Genomic DNA, 21,589 nt, shown 5'->3' with positions numbered 1-21,589 from the left:
GTTTGAAATATTTAAGTGCAATTTTATTACTTTTCATGGCTATAAACCTGTCCACACCCTGTAAAAACGCCTGTCCCAAGGACTGGCATCATCATTTCAATTGACTTAAAATACAAAAATCACTAACAGAATTGAACAATATCACCATGATGTGGAAGACCATATTAAAGTGGTTCTACAGATGTGCACATAGTGGATGTAAAACAATATTTACTATTATTTACTGATTGCTCAAAATGTGTCCACCATATTGGTCACCACCGTCAGATTTTTTCTAAAAGACAATAAAATCAGGTATGTACAAGGTAATTTTCATTACTGAGGACCCCTTTTCAAACCTTTAGCTCTACTGCCTACTTCACCATCACTGAAGCTCCTGTAAGTTTATTATTTTGTCCTCAATTTGTTAATTTGTTTGGACACTGGTACTGTCCCAACCATAAACTGTCAACACCGTCGGGGGTTTTAATAGTATTGTATTACATTAATGTTAATAAATATAATTTTTTTCAGAAAAGGTATGAAGCACCCAAGAAACAGAGCGAAAATGAAATGGCTAATGTTAACAAACAATGCATAATATTTAAAAGAGTGTTTTTTTGTCTCACACCGTCAGATGTCACCACCGTCAGATTTTGTTCTGCTCATCATGTTGTTCCATATTTTACTAAATTGTGCTGGTTAATGAAACATTACTAGGCATGTTAGTAATAATTGTGATCCAAAATGATACTCTAGCCACCACTGAGGTGCATTTGGATTTTATTTGGTCAGAAAACCTGACGGTGGTGAAATCTGATGGAGTTCACCAAAAAACACATGTTTTACGTGTGTTTGACATGTTTTAAGAATATGCATACAATAAGTATCTACAGTTATGTTGAATTGTTAAAGTAATTCACTTTAATACAGTAAACATGTGTTTTTACTTCTAATTCTTTCTGCCGCTGTTGGCAAAACAAGAAAGAGCACATTTTATGAAAAATGTTAAACATGGGGAGCTTGGCCAATGCATTCACTGCACAGCCAAGACCTACATCTATGATAATACACCTCTATATTTTGGATTTGAACAACTTAAAAGCTGTTTTTACCACATTTTCAACAACCAGTGGCTTACTTCCTAGATAATCTACTAATGAAGTAAAAGAACATGCTCATACTGTGCACACACAAAAATAAAGTGTTTATGCAAGATGCCATTGACTTGAGAGGGCTACTTATTTTGCTAAATGCAGGTACTAATTAGGCCACTTTCACCACTCTCAGATTACTGTCACCACCGTCAGTTCTTAAGTCACCACCGTAAGAAGGAGTTTTGGACATTTTAAAGGAATGTGCTTACAACATTTTCCTTAGGAGTTGTTGAAATATCAAAGTAATAGCCAATTTAAGCCTACACGAATATTTGTGAAATTACAAAAAATTGTTTGTTCTATTTAGGCGTTAAGTAAGCATCGTATGACGGTACATATTTTAAAATTAGAACACATGAAACAGTATTAAAATAGAACAAAAGTGAATTTTCAACATTTAAAGGCATATGTGTGAACCAAAAAATACACATAATCACTTAAAAACTCCAGATACATATGCAACCAAATCAATACAATTTTAATAACTTTTAATTGTCTGACGGTGTTGACAAAAAACAAGGTATGATCGGAGAAAAGCCTGATTTCTGAAAAAAATACATACAGTAATGGGGAGATTGGCCTTGTGCATTTCTGAAAAGCCAAGACCTTAGTCTACGAGGATATACCATATAATTTTGTAATTCACTTTGTTTTTTTCTGTCAACATTACAACCTGTTTTAGCCACTTTCTCAAGAATCAGTGATACGTATATTACAGTGACATGACACAATCTATCCTACCTGACCACTGGAGAAAAAGTTCTGCCGTATTGACGACACTTGATGAGGCGTAACACAATGTGAAGCGTTCCCACGTGTTAACAAATAGCACTGTATTGATGTGCCAACAGCAGGGGGAGGCTCATTTGATAGGCACAGCAGATCAAGACATGGACGGCCTAAAAAAGGGAAGAAACAGTCAGAGTAGGAAAGGGTGCACTCCAAAGATACAGACATACAGACATAAATAGATTCTAAAAGTTTCCAAGTTCCAAAAGGAAATCCAGATTCTTACAACTTAACTCTAGACTAGATTTCTCAAACTTTTTTGAACAAATGCCCTCTTGACTTCATCATAAGCTGTGGCGCCCCCGTTGAGAAACACTATTATAGACTAAGACAGGGGTGGGCAATTATTTTGGCCAATGGGCCACTTTGGGTTTAGAATATTGACCGAAGGGATGTCGCAGACAACTTCCCTGTGTCAATAATATGAAATAGTGTAAGTGTAAGCTATGCCATTCCCACATATTGTAATGATATGTATATTAAGACATAGTCTATGTTCTTGGTTAATACAGTATAAAGTTCGCAAGCCCCCTATCTTCTTAGCCATTTTAAGAAATGTGAGGGACCGTATGAAGTAAGGGTTAACGTTCGGCGAGAAGGTCGCTACCGTGGAATAGCAGCACGACAGAGAGAATCTTTAGACCCCGACGCGGAGCGGAGGGGTCTTGTTCTCTCTGAAGTGCTGCTATTCCACAAAGCGACCGACTCGCCGAAAGTTAACCCGCTTATTATATGGATATACTTAAATGATTCACACATGGCGGGGACATTTCTTTAGGCCTATTTAATGTTAAGATTGTTGCTGCGCAAAACAAAACAGTGCCGTTGTGGAACACCGCTCGGCAACAGCTAGGTAGCCAGGACAACAGGTGTTGTCTATCACAGCAGCTGATTAGAGTCTTGTTGAAAAGTCGCTTTATAGTCCGGCAGCCAAAAGCCAAATATCAGCCGAACCCAGTTTCGTCTGATAAAGTTTTTTTCTTTGCAGTTTGTGGTTGCTTAAGGTGTACCTATTAAGATTCCAGACGATGCCCGGTGATAACCCTTGAGCATTTTCAGATATTGAGCCTTTTATGCTTGATGTGCTGCAGCCATAGATTACAACAGTGTTTGGCTCCCAATTCATGTTATGCTGACCAAATACCCTATACCATATTTATTTTGTGTTTGTTTACATGGTAGGATGTGTATAAGAACAGATGGTGAGGTATGGACATCAGTGGGGGTGGGGTCATGCATGTTTGGGGGCGGGGCATTCACCCAAAAAGCCTGATTTTCCAAGTCGGAGACACAAAGGCCAACATTTCGCCAAACGTGGCTTTATATCTCATAGTGGGTTGTTTGGTTTTGCTGTTTGTAGTTGTCCAACACTTACCCATCAGCATAAGAGTGGATGATGTGCCAATTTCAGATATTAACCCTTTCATGTTGATTTCGCTGCAGCCATAGCCCGCAAGCTTTTGACAGCTTCATAACTGCACTATGATTAACCATAGAGCATTCTGGGTGGTAGGCCTGCCACATCAAAGTGGAGAAAGTGTCCTCGTACCAAATAAATTTTAGACAATTACATAACTAGCTGTTTGTCAAGCAGAAATATGTAACATTTAGGCGAATATTGGTGGTGTCAGCTCAGACATACCCAGAAAGGATTACTAATTCAACACAGAATTTCACCATTTCATACATTGCTATTTACTCTTCCTGTGCTGTTGTAACACAAAATAAAAATTGTAAGTAATAATTACATAATTTTTGGCTGATTATTTGTTTGCCTACAAAGTACATACTTTCAGTGGTGGTCATATTAACATGGAAAGAGATACAATTAAAAATGTAAATCCACAAAATGACATTGTAATTGACCTTTTACCAGCCCATGCCATATCAGGGTGTGACACTGCAGCATCCTATTTTGGTATTGGTAAAGGCTTTGTTATCAAGACCCTAAAAGCTGGATATCACTTGACATCAATTGGTAATGTGCTGGCACCATTCCAACAACTTTCCAGTGAGGCCACTAACTTTGTGTCGGCATGTTATGGCATTCCAGACAGTATTAGCATGTCACATACAAGGTTGGTGGTATGGGGAAAAAAGAATTGGAAAAGGTCATTTATCTTCACCTAACCTGGCTGCTCTTCCACCAACAACAGAGGCATTTCTTGAGAATGTGAAAAGGGCTCATTTTCAAGCAATATTGTGGAGGACATTGGTTCACACTCCACCTGAACTATCTCCTGAAGCATTTGGATGGAAGAAAGACCCATGCAACAAAGCACTGATACCAATAAGTGTTCCAGAAAATGTCAAAGTGGCACCAGACTACATTTTACAGATGATCAGATGTGGTTGCAAGAGTAAAAGCCCCTGCAATTCTAAGAAATGTAGCTGTGCTGTAAACATTGTGCCTTGCACCATTTTCTGTGCATGTTTTCGGCTGGGATGCTGCCGAACCAATGTTTGTGTGTGTGTGTGTGTGTGTGTGTGTGTGTGTGTGTGTGTGTGTGTGTGTGTGTGTGTGTGTGTGTGTGTGTGTGTGTGTGTGTGTGTGTGAATGGGCAAGGGCGCCTGGAGCCGTACGGCCGTACGCACTGTGCGTACCTTCACCAGTGGAGGATTTTTTTTTTTTTTTTTTTTTTTAAATAAATATTACGCCTATTGTGTCTTCTATGAATGTTGTGACAATGCAACATATTATATGAGAAGAAGCAGCATGAAGCAAATTAAAGAGCAGAGACTATGGTTGGGCACCATTAATTTACAAAGGCAGATAGCCTGCTTTTTGCTTCTGTGCGTAAAACTCGCGCGCTCCTGAAAAAAAGATACAGCAACAAGTTCTAGTTCCATCAGCGGAATTCTAACTTGAGCGGCTACCTCCAGTCAGACATAGCCCACACATTTAAGTCTAGTAGTTCTAGTTAGCAAAGACAGCTCTCCATTTCCCACTTGGAATAACTCATAGCCTATGTCGTGGCGTCGCTGATGGCAGAAAAATCAAATAACCGAAGTTAATGTCTTGAAAGTGACAAGTTTCAATCGTAGCCAAAATCCAGTTGTCATGTGGGCTAGGAAGAAGGCATTGGATGGTAGCAGTACAGGTAGGCTAAGCTGTTTCATTCATCACTGAGCCCGCCGCGGCAAATATTATAGGGTACTTTGCTTCTGGTGTCATATTTAAAGTATTTTGGTTACCGTTCTGTGTATTGTGGCTTTCTACAGAGACAGTTTTATGAGAGGTACGGAACTTTGCTTTGTAGCCTACTAGCTTCGGACGGCAGCACTGACAGCTGGTTAGCTATGTGTGCTACGCAAATACATTATGTTCGGGAAAGCATTAGTTCTAAAGCAATTCTGCATGTTTTGATGACATGCAGTTTGGGTGTTTTCTAATGCTTATTGCGCACGTTTTCCTGTTTGCTGACATGAACAGCATTCTGCGATTTGTGTGCGAGTGCGTCGGTGGTTCTCTTGTGCTCTGTCTCTATTGCGCATTTGTTATCAGCCTGGACTAACATTCAGTGCACTCCCCGGTGGGTTAACAGGCTGATGTAGTCGCTTTCTGCCTTTTCTTGCACAACGTGCCCGGGCTTTTTATGGTCCCAGCTCAGCCATTGTGACGTGAACTTCATTCATCATGCTGCAGCAGACACCTCTGCGCCAACTTTCTACCCGAGTCGAAAAGTATAACGCTTGAAAAGTTGTATCTAATGATGGCGTCTGCCATAGCCTACTTGTTTCATCCCCATGCACGAGAGAGAACACAAGTGCATGCAGGCCTTCGTAGTAGCATAGTCGGGGAAGTCGCTGCAGTTCAATGTCGCAGTTTAAAAAATAAATAAAAATAGTAATAGTAAGCGTATGCATGGCTGCACCCAAAGAAGTGAAACGCCAATATAGCCAAAAGGTTTTCAAAACCGTATAGGCCAACACCTTGTCAACATCAACAAGTTATGGTTTCCTAGCCTAAAGCAATAAGAAAAATTGACGACTGATAAAGAAAACCACCCCAGACATACTGACTATACTCCAATCCTATGTTTTTTTTTCTCCTCCGGTGTCATCGTCCGCTGTCATTTCTCCGGTGTTTTTTTTTTTTTTTTTGAAGGGGGGGTTGGTGCGTACCTTACTGGTCAAGTCTGCAGGCGCCCCTGGTGTGCGTGTAGTGTATATAATGTAGGCTATAGGTGTTTTAGGTGTTAAGGACTCTGTATGTTGTATAGGTGTAGACAGGTCTTTCTGTGCGAATTTAAATGCATGTACATGTCTTATTTGATGGCTTTATGGACTTTTAAGTGATCATTTAATACCAGTCAGGATACACTGGATTGACTTAATTTTTTGACTCAACAGTATATATAATGTATAGCTGTTTTCCTATGTTTAGACCTCTCTCTCTCCTCTCTGTCTATCTCTCGCTCTCTCTCTCTCTGTCTCTGAGCGTGCGATACTGTATGTTGCAGTGTATATAGGTCTTTCTGTGTAAATTTAAATGCATGTACAGATCTTATTTGATGGCTTTATGGATTTAAGTGATCATTCAATACCAGTCTGGATACACTGGATGTATGTCATTTCTTTACTCATCTTTTGGAACAGCCAACGACTGCTCACCAGTTACCCCCACACTCTGTTTTTTTTTTTTTTTTTTTTTTTTTTTTTGGGGGGGGGGGGGGTTCTTTTATGTTGGCTATTTGTGGTAGGCTACCTACCGGCGATGTTGTCATGTATGTTGTCATGATGTGATGTTATGCAGGATCTCATAATGCACAATCCGTTCCATACTTTACAGTCTTATTCTAAGCAATGTTGTGAATGTTTTTACTGAGGCATTTCTTGATTTGTCATTCATGACCTGATTTATATAACTAAATGCATAAAAATAGGCCGAAATCGCATTTTTTAAGGTTATTAGCAGTATTTTCTCTGTACCTGGATAACAAAAGGAGATGGGAATTTATCCACATATAAACCACAGTAAATATTCTTGTATGTACGATATTAACAAAATAAAAAAGGAATTTTGAAGCTGGCATTTTCAGGTGGTCAGATTCATTGCATTAAAATATATGCAAATTAGTGCATATTTAATTAGATAATAGCCTAATTAGCATATTTAAACATAAAATATAGAAAACTTGTAATACATTTTTTTCTCCAATTCATACGAGTAATCATCTGATAAAGTTTCATATTGATATCTGCAAGTTAAAAAAAATACCCTATTCACCTACAGTGTCTCGCCTTATTTGTGGGATTGCTGTTATGAAAGGGTTAATTATTACCCCATATTGGGTTTGTTTCAATAAGGGCAGTGTTAAGGCAGTCCAATGTGAATGTTTTTCAGGTAATATTAGCAATTTGGTACATTTTGTAACATTATTCACAGTAATATTAGGTGTCTTTAGTTTTTTTGTCATAATTTGCATTTATGGGACAATAAAGGCTCAAAATCTGGAAATGCTCAAGGGATATCACCAGGCATCGTCTGAAATCTTGAAGACTTGCCTAAAATCTATCAGATAAAGCAAAAAAAAAAAACTTTATCAAAGAAATCTGGGTTCAACCCCACGGCTCCCGGACTAATAGCAGTGAAAAGTCTTGTTGCCATTGACAGCGGTCTGTTATAGACCAACCCGTCCGTTATCGAAAAATAACAGACGTGCGAACGTTGGGGAGCCCCGTTGAAATGAATGGAGCATTCGATCGATGACGTCACAACCATATAATAATATGTAATTAAAGTTCTTACAAAGCCTCTGCGGGCCACATGAAATGGCTCAGCTGGCCGCATGTGGCCCCCGGGCCTGCCTTTGCCCATCTCTGGACTAAGATGACCTGGATGACTGATCGATGGATAACTACGGTGACATGGACTGATTTTCACAGATGTGGTGGTACATTACATGTGGCAATCATCACCACTGCTAAATACTCATTATCTAAATAATGTGCCATCATTCAGACCAATAGTTACACAGATCTAAATTATGTAGATTTAGATCTGTGTAACTATTGGTCTGAATGATGGCATAAGATTTAGATAATGAATATTTAGCAGTGGTGATGATTACCACGTGTAATGTACCACCACATCTGTGAAAATCAGTCCATGTCACCTTAGTTATCCATTTCTAGATATTAACTTGTTTTTGTCATCCTAAAACTTGAGAGACTTACCCTCAGAGTCCAATAGCCTGTACACATTTTTCCTGCCAGGAAGAGTCGTTTTTTCAGAATCCTCACTGAACTTCATCTTGGGTTGACCACTGACCTCTACTAGCTGAGACGGAAAACATCAAAACAGTATAAATATTTTAAGAAGTAATCCATTATTTCCAGCTGCGTTTTTTTTAACTTCTTTTTATTATGAATTCCACAGTCATACAGTGCATCACTATATCTCCATTCTTATTTAACAAATAAACCAAAAAGTTATTTCAACCGGGGATACATAAACACATCCACAACAAAGAAAGAAAGAAAGACATATGCAGAGAGAGAAAAGGAGAAAGAAAGGAGAGAATAGAGTGAAAGGGATAGTTATATTAAGTGAAGATGCAATACAGTACGTGTCCAATTATTGATAAATGATTCTAGTTTTCCAGCTGCGTTTTTAATACTCACACTCCATAGCACATCATGTGAATGTGCAGCAGGTCTAGACAATGCTATCGTACATTGTATCAATTCACTAGACATCACATCAATGCACAATCAGACACCAACCTTGTAGACACATCCAAGAGACGGCTGATGGGTGCAGGTGACCAGATGCGTCCCGACGCCCATTACGTCAATTTCACTTTTCTAATGGAAAAACAGTGACAGTTCGGGGTGTGTTGTTTTTCAAGAGGAAAATGCAAGTTTGAAAAAAATTTATAATTTTACAAATTATCAACGTATCTATTTACTGTTCAATATGATCAAGATTAATTGTTGTTTTTGTCTTTTCGCCTTAACAATGCTGCGAGGTCAGACCGTTTCTATGAAGTGAAATGAAACTGGCTAGTACATCAAGGTACTGTTGACGGAAGGAAAAGAAAAATAACATACATGCTTGAAAAAACGGCTGAAAAAATGGCTGAACAAAAGAGATGAAAAAGACATCCTGTGACCTTTGCAGTGACTTTTACAGCCACGGTTGAAAAAAACATAGTCCCATTAATTTGGATTTCATAACTTATCTAAGGTGTACATGAAAGTGTGGCTGTAACTCCTAATAATTGACTTCACCTACTTTTTCTTTTAGATCACGTAGACTCTGCTCATCCACACCATTGGTACCAACAATGATTAAGGACAGGAACTTTTCAACTCCGAAACTAAAGCATAAATAGGGACAGGTGAATTTCAACAATAGCAACAATTTCAATAGCAACAATTCTAACAATTTCAAAAAGAAAAAATATAACAAATGTAATTAATAATTTAAAATAAATGATTGAAGTACTTACTGTGTACTACACGCAGAGAAAACCGAGCGCACCTCCAGTGACAGCCGGTGAAGATCCCCACTGTCCAGCCGAATTCCCAATGGCTGATACCCCAGCTCAAACAGAGACAGCGCCACAGCACAAAAACATGGCAGACCACAGCTGCAAAGACAACATGCCAGGGATAAGGGTCAGCAATTTGGTCATTCTTGTGAAAAGCCTTGACCAGTCACATGCAGAGGAATTTTCAAGGGGAGGGACAGAAGAAAAGGCACAGCGTTCTGAATTAAATTAGGCAGACATGCAAATTCCAAATTTGGGCATTCACACTGTGTTTGAAAGACAGTTTTCATGTCATGTCATGTCATCCAAACACCCATGGATATGAATGGTTCAAATAAAATATTGAAAGCTCAAATTGAATAACATAATTATTATGATGATTTTATGTAAACCACAACCATACATCACACTTCAATGGAACTGGAATGTCATGCGGACAGGTGAATCATTTTTCATCTAGATTTGAGAGTTACAACACAACATTGAGGAAAAATGTGTAAATGAGTGAGTTAGCAAATACCTTTTAACACTGTACGTATCAATCACAGGCAGAAAATTCCGAGGATAAGCAACAGCATAAGAGAGAAAAGCAGCGAGCTCGCCCTCATGTACGTTCTCAGCCTTTACTCCTAGTAGGTCACATACACGCCTCAGCCAACCAAGTGCCAAGGTGACAAAGTCAACTTCTTCACCACCTCCAGATGGCTTCATCACCTAGTAACAGACAGGAAGGAATAGAATGAGATCATGCATGTACTAACCAGGCTACAAATGAAGAGCTCTTTTCCGAAACATTTTATATCCATTTTCAAAAGTTTTCAAAAGTGTTTTGTCTTTCTCTGTTAATATCATTGAAATCTAGTGATGTAACGAAAGTTTTGAGTTTCTATCGAATAACGAATCCAGTCCTATCACCACACTCCAATCATCAAAACCAAACCTCATCAACAAGGCCAAATCTGAAACCGAATCTTCGATTTAGTAACCAATAATATATCAAATATCAAATCCACAGCTTAAGATTTGGCCGAATCCGAAACCAAATACCGAATCCTAGTCTGATCATCGAAACCAAAATCGAACTCAGTCATGCCGAATCCGGACGAGTCTGAAAACGAATCTTGGATTCAGTACATCCTTGTTTTAATATTTGAATTTGTTATGGAAATGTAAGATGACATTCACCCAGTTCCAACTTTCCTGATGATGTCTTAAAATCCGATGTTGTATTTATTTAAATGACTTTTATAGTGTTTTGGAAAAGAGCTCTTTAAAGGGGCACAAGGTAGGATTAAAAGTTTAATTATTAAGCGGGCTTGTCACGATTATATTAATCTCTAAGTACAGTTTATTAAGCGGGCTTGCAGAGCAAGGCCCGATTCTAGTAATCTCTAAGTACAGTTTATGCTTGCTTCTCTTGTGCAGGTCAGTAAAAATAGAAACCGCTTCTCCTCCTAGGCCTTTCGAGATAGAGACACCGTTCAAACACTAAAACGACTGGCTCGGCTTGGAGATTTAAAAAAATGCTTCGTGTGTCCATACCCCTTGTCGTTTTTTCGTTTTCGTCGATTTTGTGCAAGTTTGGGTCCCCATTGAAAACAATGGTAGAATGCTCATGAACCAAGGTTCCGCCACTCTACAGATCAGAGTGTAGGAGGCTTTTTCGGTCATAAAACATCAACACTTTCACCTAGAAGTTTAGTTGACGCGTTGTTAGCGAGCTCTATGAGATGTCTCCAAACTGTGAAAGTATCATGTCCCAACTCCCATTACTTTTTAAATGGCAGGTGTGTGAAAACGGCAGGGCTGGCCTAATGGCTTTTCCCATTGACTCTTGAAGTGCCTTTCTGAAGAGGTCAGCACATCTTCCACAAGAGGTCCATTTGTGGCTGAATCGTTTAACCTATAAACTTCATTCAAAGACTGTTAGAAAGATCACACATATGACTCCACTCTGTGACCAGGACATGTGCCAATTCAGGACATGCGCCAACATTTTAGTTTTTTAACAACAGCAAGCTAAAGACCTAGAAACTGTTTTTGATTCTGCCCTCTGCCTTAGAGCACCATACTAACTGCCATACAGTCAATCAGAACAGGTGCTACCAATAAAAGGTTCCATCTCAACTGTCACTTTCTCTCAACATTCTATTCTTAACGAGCACCTGCACTACAATTCTAGAATTCTATTGTACAGTTCTTCAATGCAATGTGATATTGTCTTGCTGGAATGCTTATAACAGCCAGCTGCTTGGCTCAATGGCTAAGGTGCTGGATTAGAGATAAGGAGTTGTGAGTTTGAATCCCACTCGGACCCATGTTGATTTTCAAAATTATATCATATGCAGTGTTCCTTAGCCAAATTAAAGTGCTAACGTCAGTTCTGGCCAGGCCATGGTAGTCAAGAAGCTTGCCGCCCTCCCCATCATCTCATTCATTCCTAATTGATCCAGGTGCATTCATGTACGCAGGAACAAGGGCCAGGGTGGTGACTCCAGATGGCAACAGTGAGGAGTTTGGCATCCTGGCTGGAGTTATGCAGGGGGACACACTAGCCCCCTTCCTCTTCATCATAGTCCTTGATTATGCGCTCAGGAGGGCAATCAGTGGGCGAGAGCAGGAACTTGGCTTCACACTATCTCCAAGGAAGTCGAGTCGATACCCCGCAGTGGTCCTCACAGACCTTGACTTTGCGGATGACATCAGTTTGCTCTCTGACAATGTGGAACAAGCACAAATTCTACTGAGCAGGGTAGAGCTAGAGTGCGCCAAGGTCGGCCTCAGGCTTAACGCCAAGAAAACTGAGGTCACCACCTACAACATCCCACCTGAACATCAACCTCTGAGTACAGCAGGAGGCACTGTGCTGAAAGAAGTCGACGATTTCAAATACCTGGGCTCATGGGTCAACTCTACTGAGCAAGATCTAAAAGTGAGGAAGGCACTTGCGTGGAGGGCCCTGAACGGTATGGCCAGTGTATGGAACTCCAAACTCCCTCGTCCAATAAAACTCAGCTTCTTCTTCGCGACAGTAGAGTCCGTCCTCCTCTATGGCAGTGAATGCTGGACCCTGAAACCAACCCTAGAGAAGTCCCTTGATGGGTGCTACAACTGCCAGCCAGCAAACTGGTGCTATGGGAACCATCACATGGATGCCGGTTAAGAGAACGTCCCACACTAACATTTGTGGACATACTCATGAAGGACGCCGGAGCCCAGAGTACCAGCGAACTGAAAAGATGTATGGAGAATCGGGATGACTGGAAGCAAATAATCTTTCTTCCCAGTGATTGGCCACACAGCTTCGGCACACCTTTTAAATTCTATCCACTTCCTCTCAGCTGTATGCGGCTCGTTTTTTGCCAAAGAAACTCGACAGAAGAACAATCTCTCGGGGGGAAATGCATTGGCCACGGTGTAGTACGGGGGCATTGCCTGAGGACACGAGTGGATGGAAAATTAACTCCCTTGCATGGTCATTGGTCAGTGGGTGCGATGGATACAATCTCCGTACTCCCTTGCGCATGGTCAATGGGGGCGACACCATGATGGATAATTTGTGGCCAAATTAACTGCAGCTGTTGATCAGCAGTAATACTCATAAACGGCGTGACGTTTTCCATGTGCGTTACGCCCATTTGTGGGGGAAAGCATGTAAGTCAATGAGACATTCGGTTTGTTTTCACCCAAAAAGGGGCGTAACGCAAATTTAAGAGCCAAGTACCCGGATGGCCGTTCATGAGTATTGCAGGGGGTAATTAAGGACAGCTGACAAACATTCACGCTGTCCTATGACCTGTTCCACACTCCGACCCTCGCGGAAGTGGCATTGCATGCTTCCCTGATGCTTCCAATATATACAATACTGACCGTAGAAGAAGAATAAAATTTCCGTACTCCCCTCGCCATCATTTCGTACTACGCTGTTATGACGTCAGTAAGCTCTCCTGTCTCTACTCTCCTTGGTTTTTGCTACCCACCACCTCCCCTGCTCCACCTTGTCGTGTATGATGTGACATGTTCTCTGTCACGTCGCTTGGCTCTGTTCATGGGGGGTTATCTCTCGCCCTGTCCTGCTGGGGTGAGAATTCCCTAAACTGCTGCTGCCCCCTGAGTCAATGCTTTTCCATGCTGCTCATGGAAATAGGAGGGTTAATCCGAACAGAGCTATACCGCCAAATGTAATTCATAATTTCAATAAAAGAAATTTCATTTATATTCTTCTCTTGTGTTTCTTGACTGAAATGGTTCTGACAGAACTTATAATAGCATGTAATTTAGTATATCCCCAAAACGCAGAGCTACACTTTCAAGATGACTGAATCCAAGATGGCTGAATTGTTTGGCCCATAACTTCTGACTGGGTGGATGGATTTTTCCCACATTTCTTTTAGCTTTGTTTTCACAATAGTAGTTTGTTTTTAATTTAGGTATAGAGATATCAAAAATAAAACTGCTCAGCTCTGCCCCAAAAGGCAAGCCCGCATCCAGCATTTTCTGCGAGAATGCAATCTAGTTAATCACTGTCACCAGTCAGCCGATGGTTATGTCAATCATTAGTAAGCAGTGTTTCCCATACATTGAGGAAACTATGGCGCACCGCCATAGTTTAAATTTGGCCGCCATAGTTTCTGAAAATGTAAACAAAACAAAAAAACACTTCTTTTTTTTTAAACGATTTCCGCTTTTCTAAAAAGAATGAAAAGTGTGTTGCAAACAGTAATGATTCACTGTACTGCATTTTTTACATATAAATGACAATGTAGTAGACCAGTGTTTCCCAAACAGGGGTACGTGTACCACTAGGGGTACGCGAGCACACTGCAGGGGGTACGTGGTAAAATGTAAAAAATGTATGGAGCATAGTCACATTGGGATATACCCCCCCCCCCCCCCCCCAAAAAAAAAGGCCGGTGTGCACCTACCATCTACTTTTTTCATTACAGTGTAGATTTTGAGACGGGCATACCACGGGCACCGTGCAAACGACGTCACCCTTTGTGCCCCTTTAATAAAGCCATTGCATTAACTGGCGCTGCTTTTATTTGGGACAAGCATCTCTATGAGGCTAGGGTTTACATTCAAACCTGGCAGCACTTTAAGAAATAATGTTTGCTAGTCAGCCAATAGGTAAATGAGATGGGATTTTGATTTGATTCATTTAAACTCGAAAAATCATTGAGAAGCTGTTTAAGAATCATTTGGAAGTTGTATATGAATTATCAGAACACCTGAAAATTGAAAACCGCTAATTCTGCCATCGCTAAATGCATATGTAACCCACCTCTGGTTTGTTACCAGACACACAGCATACACACACAGCATGCATACACAACAGTGCACAACACACACGCAGGCATAGACGTAGAGCTGCTCCAGCTGTGCAGCTCGCGGTCTGCCCGTTGCTAGGCGACCACTTTGTTTAACGACTTTCACTTCTCTTGATTTTTGACTGAGACCTCCACGCTTTTTGATTCTCTGAACTTTCATTAATTGATCTTTCATCTTTCACACTTTCACCTTCCTTCAATTTCCCACACTTCTTTTACTACCTACCGCTGTCAACTTTTCTCTTCGGACCTTTTCTCTATTTTGGGATTTGAAGACTTTTGATTTCAACCGCGAAACTCCGATTGGTTTTTTTAAGTACGAGTTGAACCCTGAACCCTGATTGAACCCTGAACCTGATGGCGAGCCTACCCTGTGAACGACGTCCCTGACCCGCGACCGAACCCTTGAAGACTGGACCCCCTGCCTTTCCCCAGATAAGCGTCACATACATTGATACAAATACACTCGACACTCCCTCGGACTATTTCCCTCCTTATTATTTTATTTATTTCCCTTCCACGGACAATCCAAGTTTCCCTTTTTAATCTTCATGGACATTAATTTATTGTTTTACAGAGCTCTGGTTTTATTTATTTATTTTCACTATGTATTATTTTATTGCATTGGGTATTTTAATACAGTTTAAACTGAACATACTTGAACTTGACCCCCTCCTTATTGATTAATAAATGCTGTGATTGTTTTCTTGTATATCGACTGTTGTTTGTCAGATCATTTGCTTCTCCAGTAGCGAACCTATAGTCTCTAGGCCCAAGGATATTTCCTCTCCCGTTCCTCTCCTTCTAACTCCCTCCTGTAGAATAATACTTATAATTCTTGTAACCCATTATAGTAGTGGTGTAGTGGGGTTACATAAAACTTGGCGAGCCCTGCCAGGAGAAGCACTGATTTGACAGTCAAGTCGAATATACACTGTTATTTGCATAATAGGTATACTCCTATTTTCTAATTCTATTCTATCCTATCTATTTCTTCTTGAACTCACATCTATTTATTACTGATACTGATATCTACTGACACACATCTACTTATTACTGATATCTACTGATACACATCTACTTATTACTGATACTGATAGTTACTGATATAAACTTACTTGTTACTGATACTGATACTGATATACACTTTCGTAATACTGATACTGATAGTTACTGATATACACTTACTTGTTACTGATACTGATACTGATACTGATATACACTTTCGTAATACTGATAGTTACTGATATACACTTACTTGTTACTGATACTGATACTGATACACACTTTCGTAATACTAATACTGATAGTTACTGATTGTTGAAATATCTCTTCATTTTATGTAAACATGGAGATAATTGCACAACAGAATATTAAAATCCCTAACTCTGTCTTAGTTAGTGGGTTATGTGATGACAACCTTGATGCAGAATTTTACACATTTTTAGAAGAAAATGGACCTTTCTCACGTATCATTAATATGAATAGCACTGACTCTGAATTAAAAAACACTGCCATTGTTGAATTTGACTCAGGGCTTACAGTACGCGAATTAGGGCCATTACCTCTTTATAGAGCATCCCCACTTGATCCCAACAAAGTATATTGCGTTCAACTTCTTTCTAGTGTATACTCCAAATATGTAAGTAGTAGTATAACTAAAACTTATCTGAATTCACTGAAAGACATTGCTGAAATGAGCGGCCTGGACTTGCAGTCACTTCTGCAGAGTGAGCTTTCCCATCTCTCAGTTTCCTTGGGAGCTGGAGCCCAACCTGCCTTGGCATCCACAGTCGAGAGTTCAGGTGTACCCACAATGCAGAGCCCCGCCGGAACTTCCATAAGCTGCCATACATCTCTGGACCGACACAGTACAGAAGACGCCCCCTCTGCCATGGCAGCTGACGTCCCTGGTGCCATTCACTCTGCAAACCAGCTGAACTCTGATGGTTCCCCACTCCGCAGACGACCCTCCTATACACCCCCTGTGAGTGAACTCATGACCCCGGAAGTGCAGAAGGTGGTGGTTGAACACGTCATTCGAGCCAACGACTCTGCATCTTCTCACAGCAGTGCGAAATTGAGGTCCTTTTCTGGTAGAATTCCCATTCCCCACCATGAAGTGGATTACGAAACATGGCGCAACCACACCGAATTCTTGCTGTCTGACTCCAGTCTGTCCTCACGGCATGTCACAAGAAGGATTGTGGAGAGTCTGCTTGCACCAGCTGCGAATATGATCAAGCACTTAGGTCCCCATGCAAATGCTCAGGCCTACCTACGTGTTCTGGACTCTGCGTATGGCACAGTGGACGACGGTGATGAACTCTTTGCTAAATTCCTCAACACCCACCAGGACGCAGGAGAGAAACCCTCTGCTTACTTAAGCCGCCTGCAGACAGCTCTCAACCAGGTGATTCAAAGAGGAGGTTTGCCACAGAGGGACCATGACCGTCAACTGTTAAAGCAGTTTTGTAGAGGCTGCTGGGACAACACTCTCATCAACAGCCTACAGCTGGAATTGAAGAAAAATGCTCCACCTCCCTTCTCTCAACTTTTGCTGCTCCTCCGCACTGAAGAGGATAAGCAGGCTGCAAAGTCCATCCGCATGTCCCAGCACCTGGGCCTCCCTCGGCCCAAAGTCCAGTCTAAAGCCCACTATGTCTACGACTGCAATGACGATCTAGACTCTCAGCTCAAAGACACACTCTCTGCAGGTGAGAAACAAATGAAAAAAGAAATAGCTGAACTGAAAGCTCAACTTGCATCACTGAAAGCTTCACAGTCCGAGCAAAACAAGAACACCTCAATGCAGAAAAATGAGCCCAAAAGACACAAACCCAGCTCAGCCCGACCTACTGACCAGCCCTCATTTGCTGAGACCATGTCCAAGAGACCGAAACCTGGCTACTGTTTCAACTGTGGAGAAGATGGCCACCTCTCCTCAGTGTGCAGTGACCCAGCAAATCCAGTGCTAGTTGACACAAAGAGGAAAGCACTCAGAGAGAAACAGCAGGCTTGGGACATAGCCCATGGTGTCTCACACTCTGCACATTTAAACCAACAGTAGTTTCTGTTATGGGGCAAACGGAAACTGAAACAACCCCTGCCTCACCAACACCCCAAACCCCCCACTTCACAAAGACACCAAGAACTAAAGCAAGACTCTGTTATGCAGGCTCGAAGCACCAGTCCCACCTCCCAAAAGGGCTCATTGGTCAGGAATGCACAGCAAAACTCACCATATCAGGCATACAGTGCAAAAGCTTGTTGGATACCGGTTCTCAGGTGACAACCGTATCCCTGTCTTTTTATGAAGATCACCTGTCCCACCAACCCATCCATCCCATGAGCCACCTCCTTCAAGTTGATGGAGCTAACGGGCAGTCAGTTCCATACCTTGGGTATGTAGAGATTCATGTGAAGTTCCCCAAAGAATTCATCAAGTCTGCACCTGAAATAGACACCCTGGCTTTAGTCATCCCTGACATCCGCTCCAACAGTGACATACCTGTCCTCATTGGCACCAACACACTGGACCTGCTTTATGATGAGCACTGTGATTCCCCTACCACCAGCTTGACTTCCACTTTACACGGATACGCACAGATATTGAAAATGCTGGCATACAGAAAGACACAGAGAGATAGTGGACATCTTGGAACAGTAACACTGAGAAGTAAAGTGCCCAAAGTCATCCCAGCTAGAGGAAGAGTTCCACTGGAGGGTCACATGAGCAGCAGCAATGTCAACACTGAAAGCTATGCCCTGATAGAACATCCAACCACATCAGCTCTGCCAGGTGGAATCCTTGTAGACTCTTGCCTCATCACTTTGCCATCTCAGCACTCCTTCAAACTTCCTGTCTGGGTGCGGAATGAAACAGAGCATGACATCACTCTGCCCATGAACTGTGTCATTGCTGAGTTGACCATCCCCCATGAAATCCTTCCCAGTCCCCCTCCGGAATTAAATCAGACTGAAACAGTCAGATGTTGTCAGCTGTCCTATCAGCAGCCATTTTCAGCTGAAACACCTGATTTAAAGTTTGATTTTGGTGACTCCCCACTCTCAGAGCCCTGGAAGAAAAGAGTCACAAACACCCTGAGCCACTTCTCAGATGTCTTTGCCCATCATGAATTGGATTATGGCCATGCAACCAAAGTGAAACATCGCATTCAGCTTCATGATGACACTCCATTCAAACTGAGATCAAGGCCAATCCACCCCCAAGATTTTGAAGCTGTGAGGAAACACCTGAAAACACTCCTTGATGCAGGAGTGATTCGTCATTCAGAGTCCCCCTACTCCTCCCCAATTGTTGTCGTCCGCAAAAAGAATGGAGATGTGCGGCTATGTATCGACTACAGGAAACTCAACTCCTTGACAGTATGTGATGCCTATGCACTCCCCAATCTTGAAGAAGCCTTTTCAGCCCTTGCTGGGTCCAAATGGTTTTCAGTGATGGACCTCAAGTCTGGTTATTACCAGATTGAAATGGAGGAGCGGGATAAAGGAAAGACAGATTTTGTATGCTCGCTGGGGTTTTATGAGTTTAACCGTATGCCCCAGGGGATTACCAATGCACCCAGTACTTTTCAAAGATTGATGGAGAGATGCATGGGAAACCTCAATCTGAAAGAAGTACTTGTATTTTTAGATGACGTCATTGTTTTTTCTAGCACTCTAGAAGAACATGAAAGCAGACTATGTACTCCAACAGTTAAGAGAACACGGCCTGAAGCTCTCACCTTCAAAGTGCAGCTTTTTTCAAAGCTCAGTGCGTTATTTGGGGCATATCGTTTCAAGCAAAGGTGTGGAGACTGATCCTGAGAAAGTCAGTGCCCTCCGCACGTGGCCCAGACCCCAAAATCTCAAAGACCTCAAGTCATTCCTAGGCTTTGCGGGATATTATCGTCGCTATGTGAAAGACTACTCCAAAATCATCAAACCCCTGAATGACCTCACAAAGGGCTACCCACCCAACCAGAAGGGAAAGAGAGCGACAACAACCTCTGGACCATACTTCAATGTCAAGGAGCCATTTGCAAACCGCTGGACAGATGAATGTCAGCAAGCTTTTGAAACCATCATAGAGAAACTAACATCAGCACCTGTACTTGGATATGCAAATCCAAAACTCCCATATGTCCTCCACACGGATGCGAGCACCGTTGGGCTAGGTGCTGTCCTCTATCAAGAACAAGATGGTGAAATGCGAGTAATTGCTTATGCAAGTAGAGGACTGTCCCCCTGTGAGAAACGCTATCCAGCTCACAAGCTTGAATTCCTTGCATTGAAATGGTCCATAGCAGAGAAATTTCAAGATTATTTGTATGGCAACACATTCACTGTAGTGACAGACAATAATCCTCTCACCTATATTCTGAAGTCTGCCAAGCTTGACGCTACCAGTTATCGGTGGTTGGCAGCCCTTTCCACATTCGATTTCAACATCAAATATCGGGCTGGGAAGTGCAATCAAGATGGCGATGGTCTTTCTAGACGACACCACGATACTCTGCCAGACGACCATGGTTCTCTCAAGGAAAGGGAACGGATAGAACAATTCACCTCTCGTCATTTACCTCCAGCCCCTGACCAGAGCCTGTCTGTTGAGACCATACATGCCCTTTGTCACCGACATCTCTTGAGTGACGTGGATGATAACCTGCCCTCCATCACCCTTGTAGAGTCTCTTTCACTCCATGCCGATGCAGTGCCAGATTTGTACGAGGAGGACATGGCATTAGGCTGTCCAACCTTACCTACCTACAGTAAGGGAGAGCTCCGTCACCAACAGAGAGCAGATCCAGTCATAAGCGCTGTGGTTGAGCTTTTGGAGGCAGCCAATGTAGCGGAACCCAATGTGAATACGGAATCCTTGGAGTTGAAGCTATTGCTGAAACAATGGAAAAAAACTGGAAATGAGAGATGGTCTTCTTTATAGAACTCGACGGGCCGACAATGCCATTACCTTCCAGTTTGTGGCCCCAAAATCCCTGAGATCCACCATTCTCCAGTGCCTCCACGATGAGATGGGGCACATGGGCCTGGAAAGAACTGTAGATTTAGCCCGTTCGAGATTCTTTTGGCCCTAAATGGCTGCAGATGTGGAAAACAAAATTAAAACATGTGGACGCTGTGTGCGGAGGAAAACACCACCTGAGAAATCCGCACCCCTTGTGAATATCCAAACAACTCGTCCCATGGAATTAGTATGCATGGATTATCTGTCCTTGGAGCCTGATAGCCACTACAAAAGACATCTTAGTCATCACCGATCATTTTACAAAGTATGCAGTGGCTATACCTACCAAAGACCAGAAGGCTACCACAGTTGCCAAAGTAGGGTATCACAAGTAGTGTGTCCTGAGGGCCAGGATGGCCCAACACGAACTCTACATAGAGATCTCCTGCTGCCTTGTGGTAACCTGTGTGAGCCTGAAGAAGACGGGCCAGTAAAGTCGGGACCTCGGCGGCCACGAACACGACGGAGTCAACTTCCAGCTCCAGAGGAGAGCCGTGATTCAGATGACGATTCGTCTTGTGACGAGCCAGTGAAGTCGAGACCCCGCTGCTCACGAACCCGACAGAGTCAACCTCCAGCTCCAGAAGTGAGTTCTGACTCAGCGGATGATTCTGCGAGCTGCTCCTTCCAGCCATCCGCCACTCCTGAGAAACGCTTCAAGGTGCTTGATATCGCTGCTGCAACCACCCAGCACCCAGTCCGTGCTTCTGCTGATGAAGGTCCTGGCCATCCTGCTGCAACCACCCAGCGCCCAGCCCGTGCTGCTGCTGCTGAAAGTCCTGGCCATCCTGCTGCAACCACCCA

General features: G+C 42.2%; 1 protein-coding gene across 1 annotated transcript in view; it reads right to left on the bottom strand.

The window, feature by feature from the left end:
- Positions 1-21,589, bottom strand: part of naprt (nicotinate phosphoribosyltransferase) — a 33,234-nt gene that overhangs the window by 6,236 nt on the left and 5,409 nt on the right. The window contains exons 6-11 of the mRNA XM_063201457.1: positions 9,945-10,138; positions 9,383-9,523; positions 9,166-9,250; positions 8,655-8,735; positions 8,106-8,208; positions 1,878-2,035 (exon numbers count right to left, since the gene is read on the bottom strand). Coding sequence (XP_063057527.1) covers positions 1,878-2,035; positions 8,106-8,208; positions 8,655-8,735; positions 9,166-9,250; positions 9,383-9,523; positions 9,945-10,138 — 762 coding nt within the window. The remainder of the gene's footprint in view (positions 1-1,877; positions 2,036-8,105; positions 8,209-8,654; positions 8,736-9,165; positions 9,251-9,382; positions 9,524-9,944; positions 10,139-21,589) is intronic.

This window comes from Engraulis encrasicolus, chromosome 6, assembly GCF_034702125.1.
Source record: "Engraulis encrasicolus isolate BLACKSEA-1 chromosome 6, IST_EnEncr_1.0, whole genome shotgun sequence".
NCBI lineage: Eukaryota > Metazoa > Chordata > Actinopteri > Clupeiformes > Engraulidae > Engraulis > Engraulis encrasicolus.
This window is presented reverse-complemented; position numbering and strand designations above follow the sequence as displayed.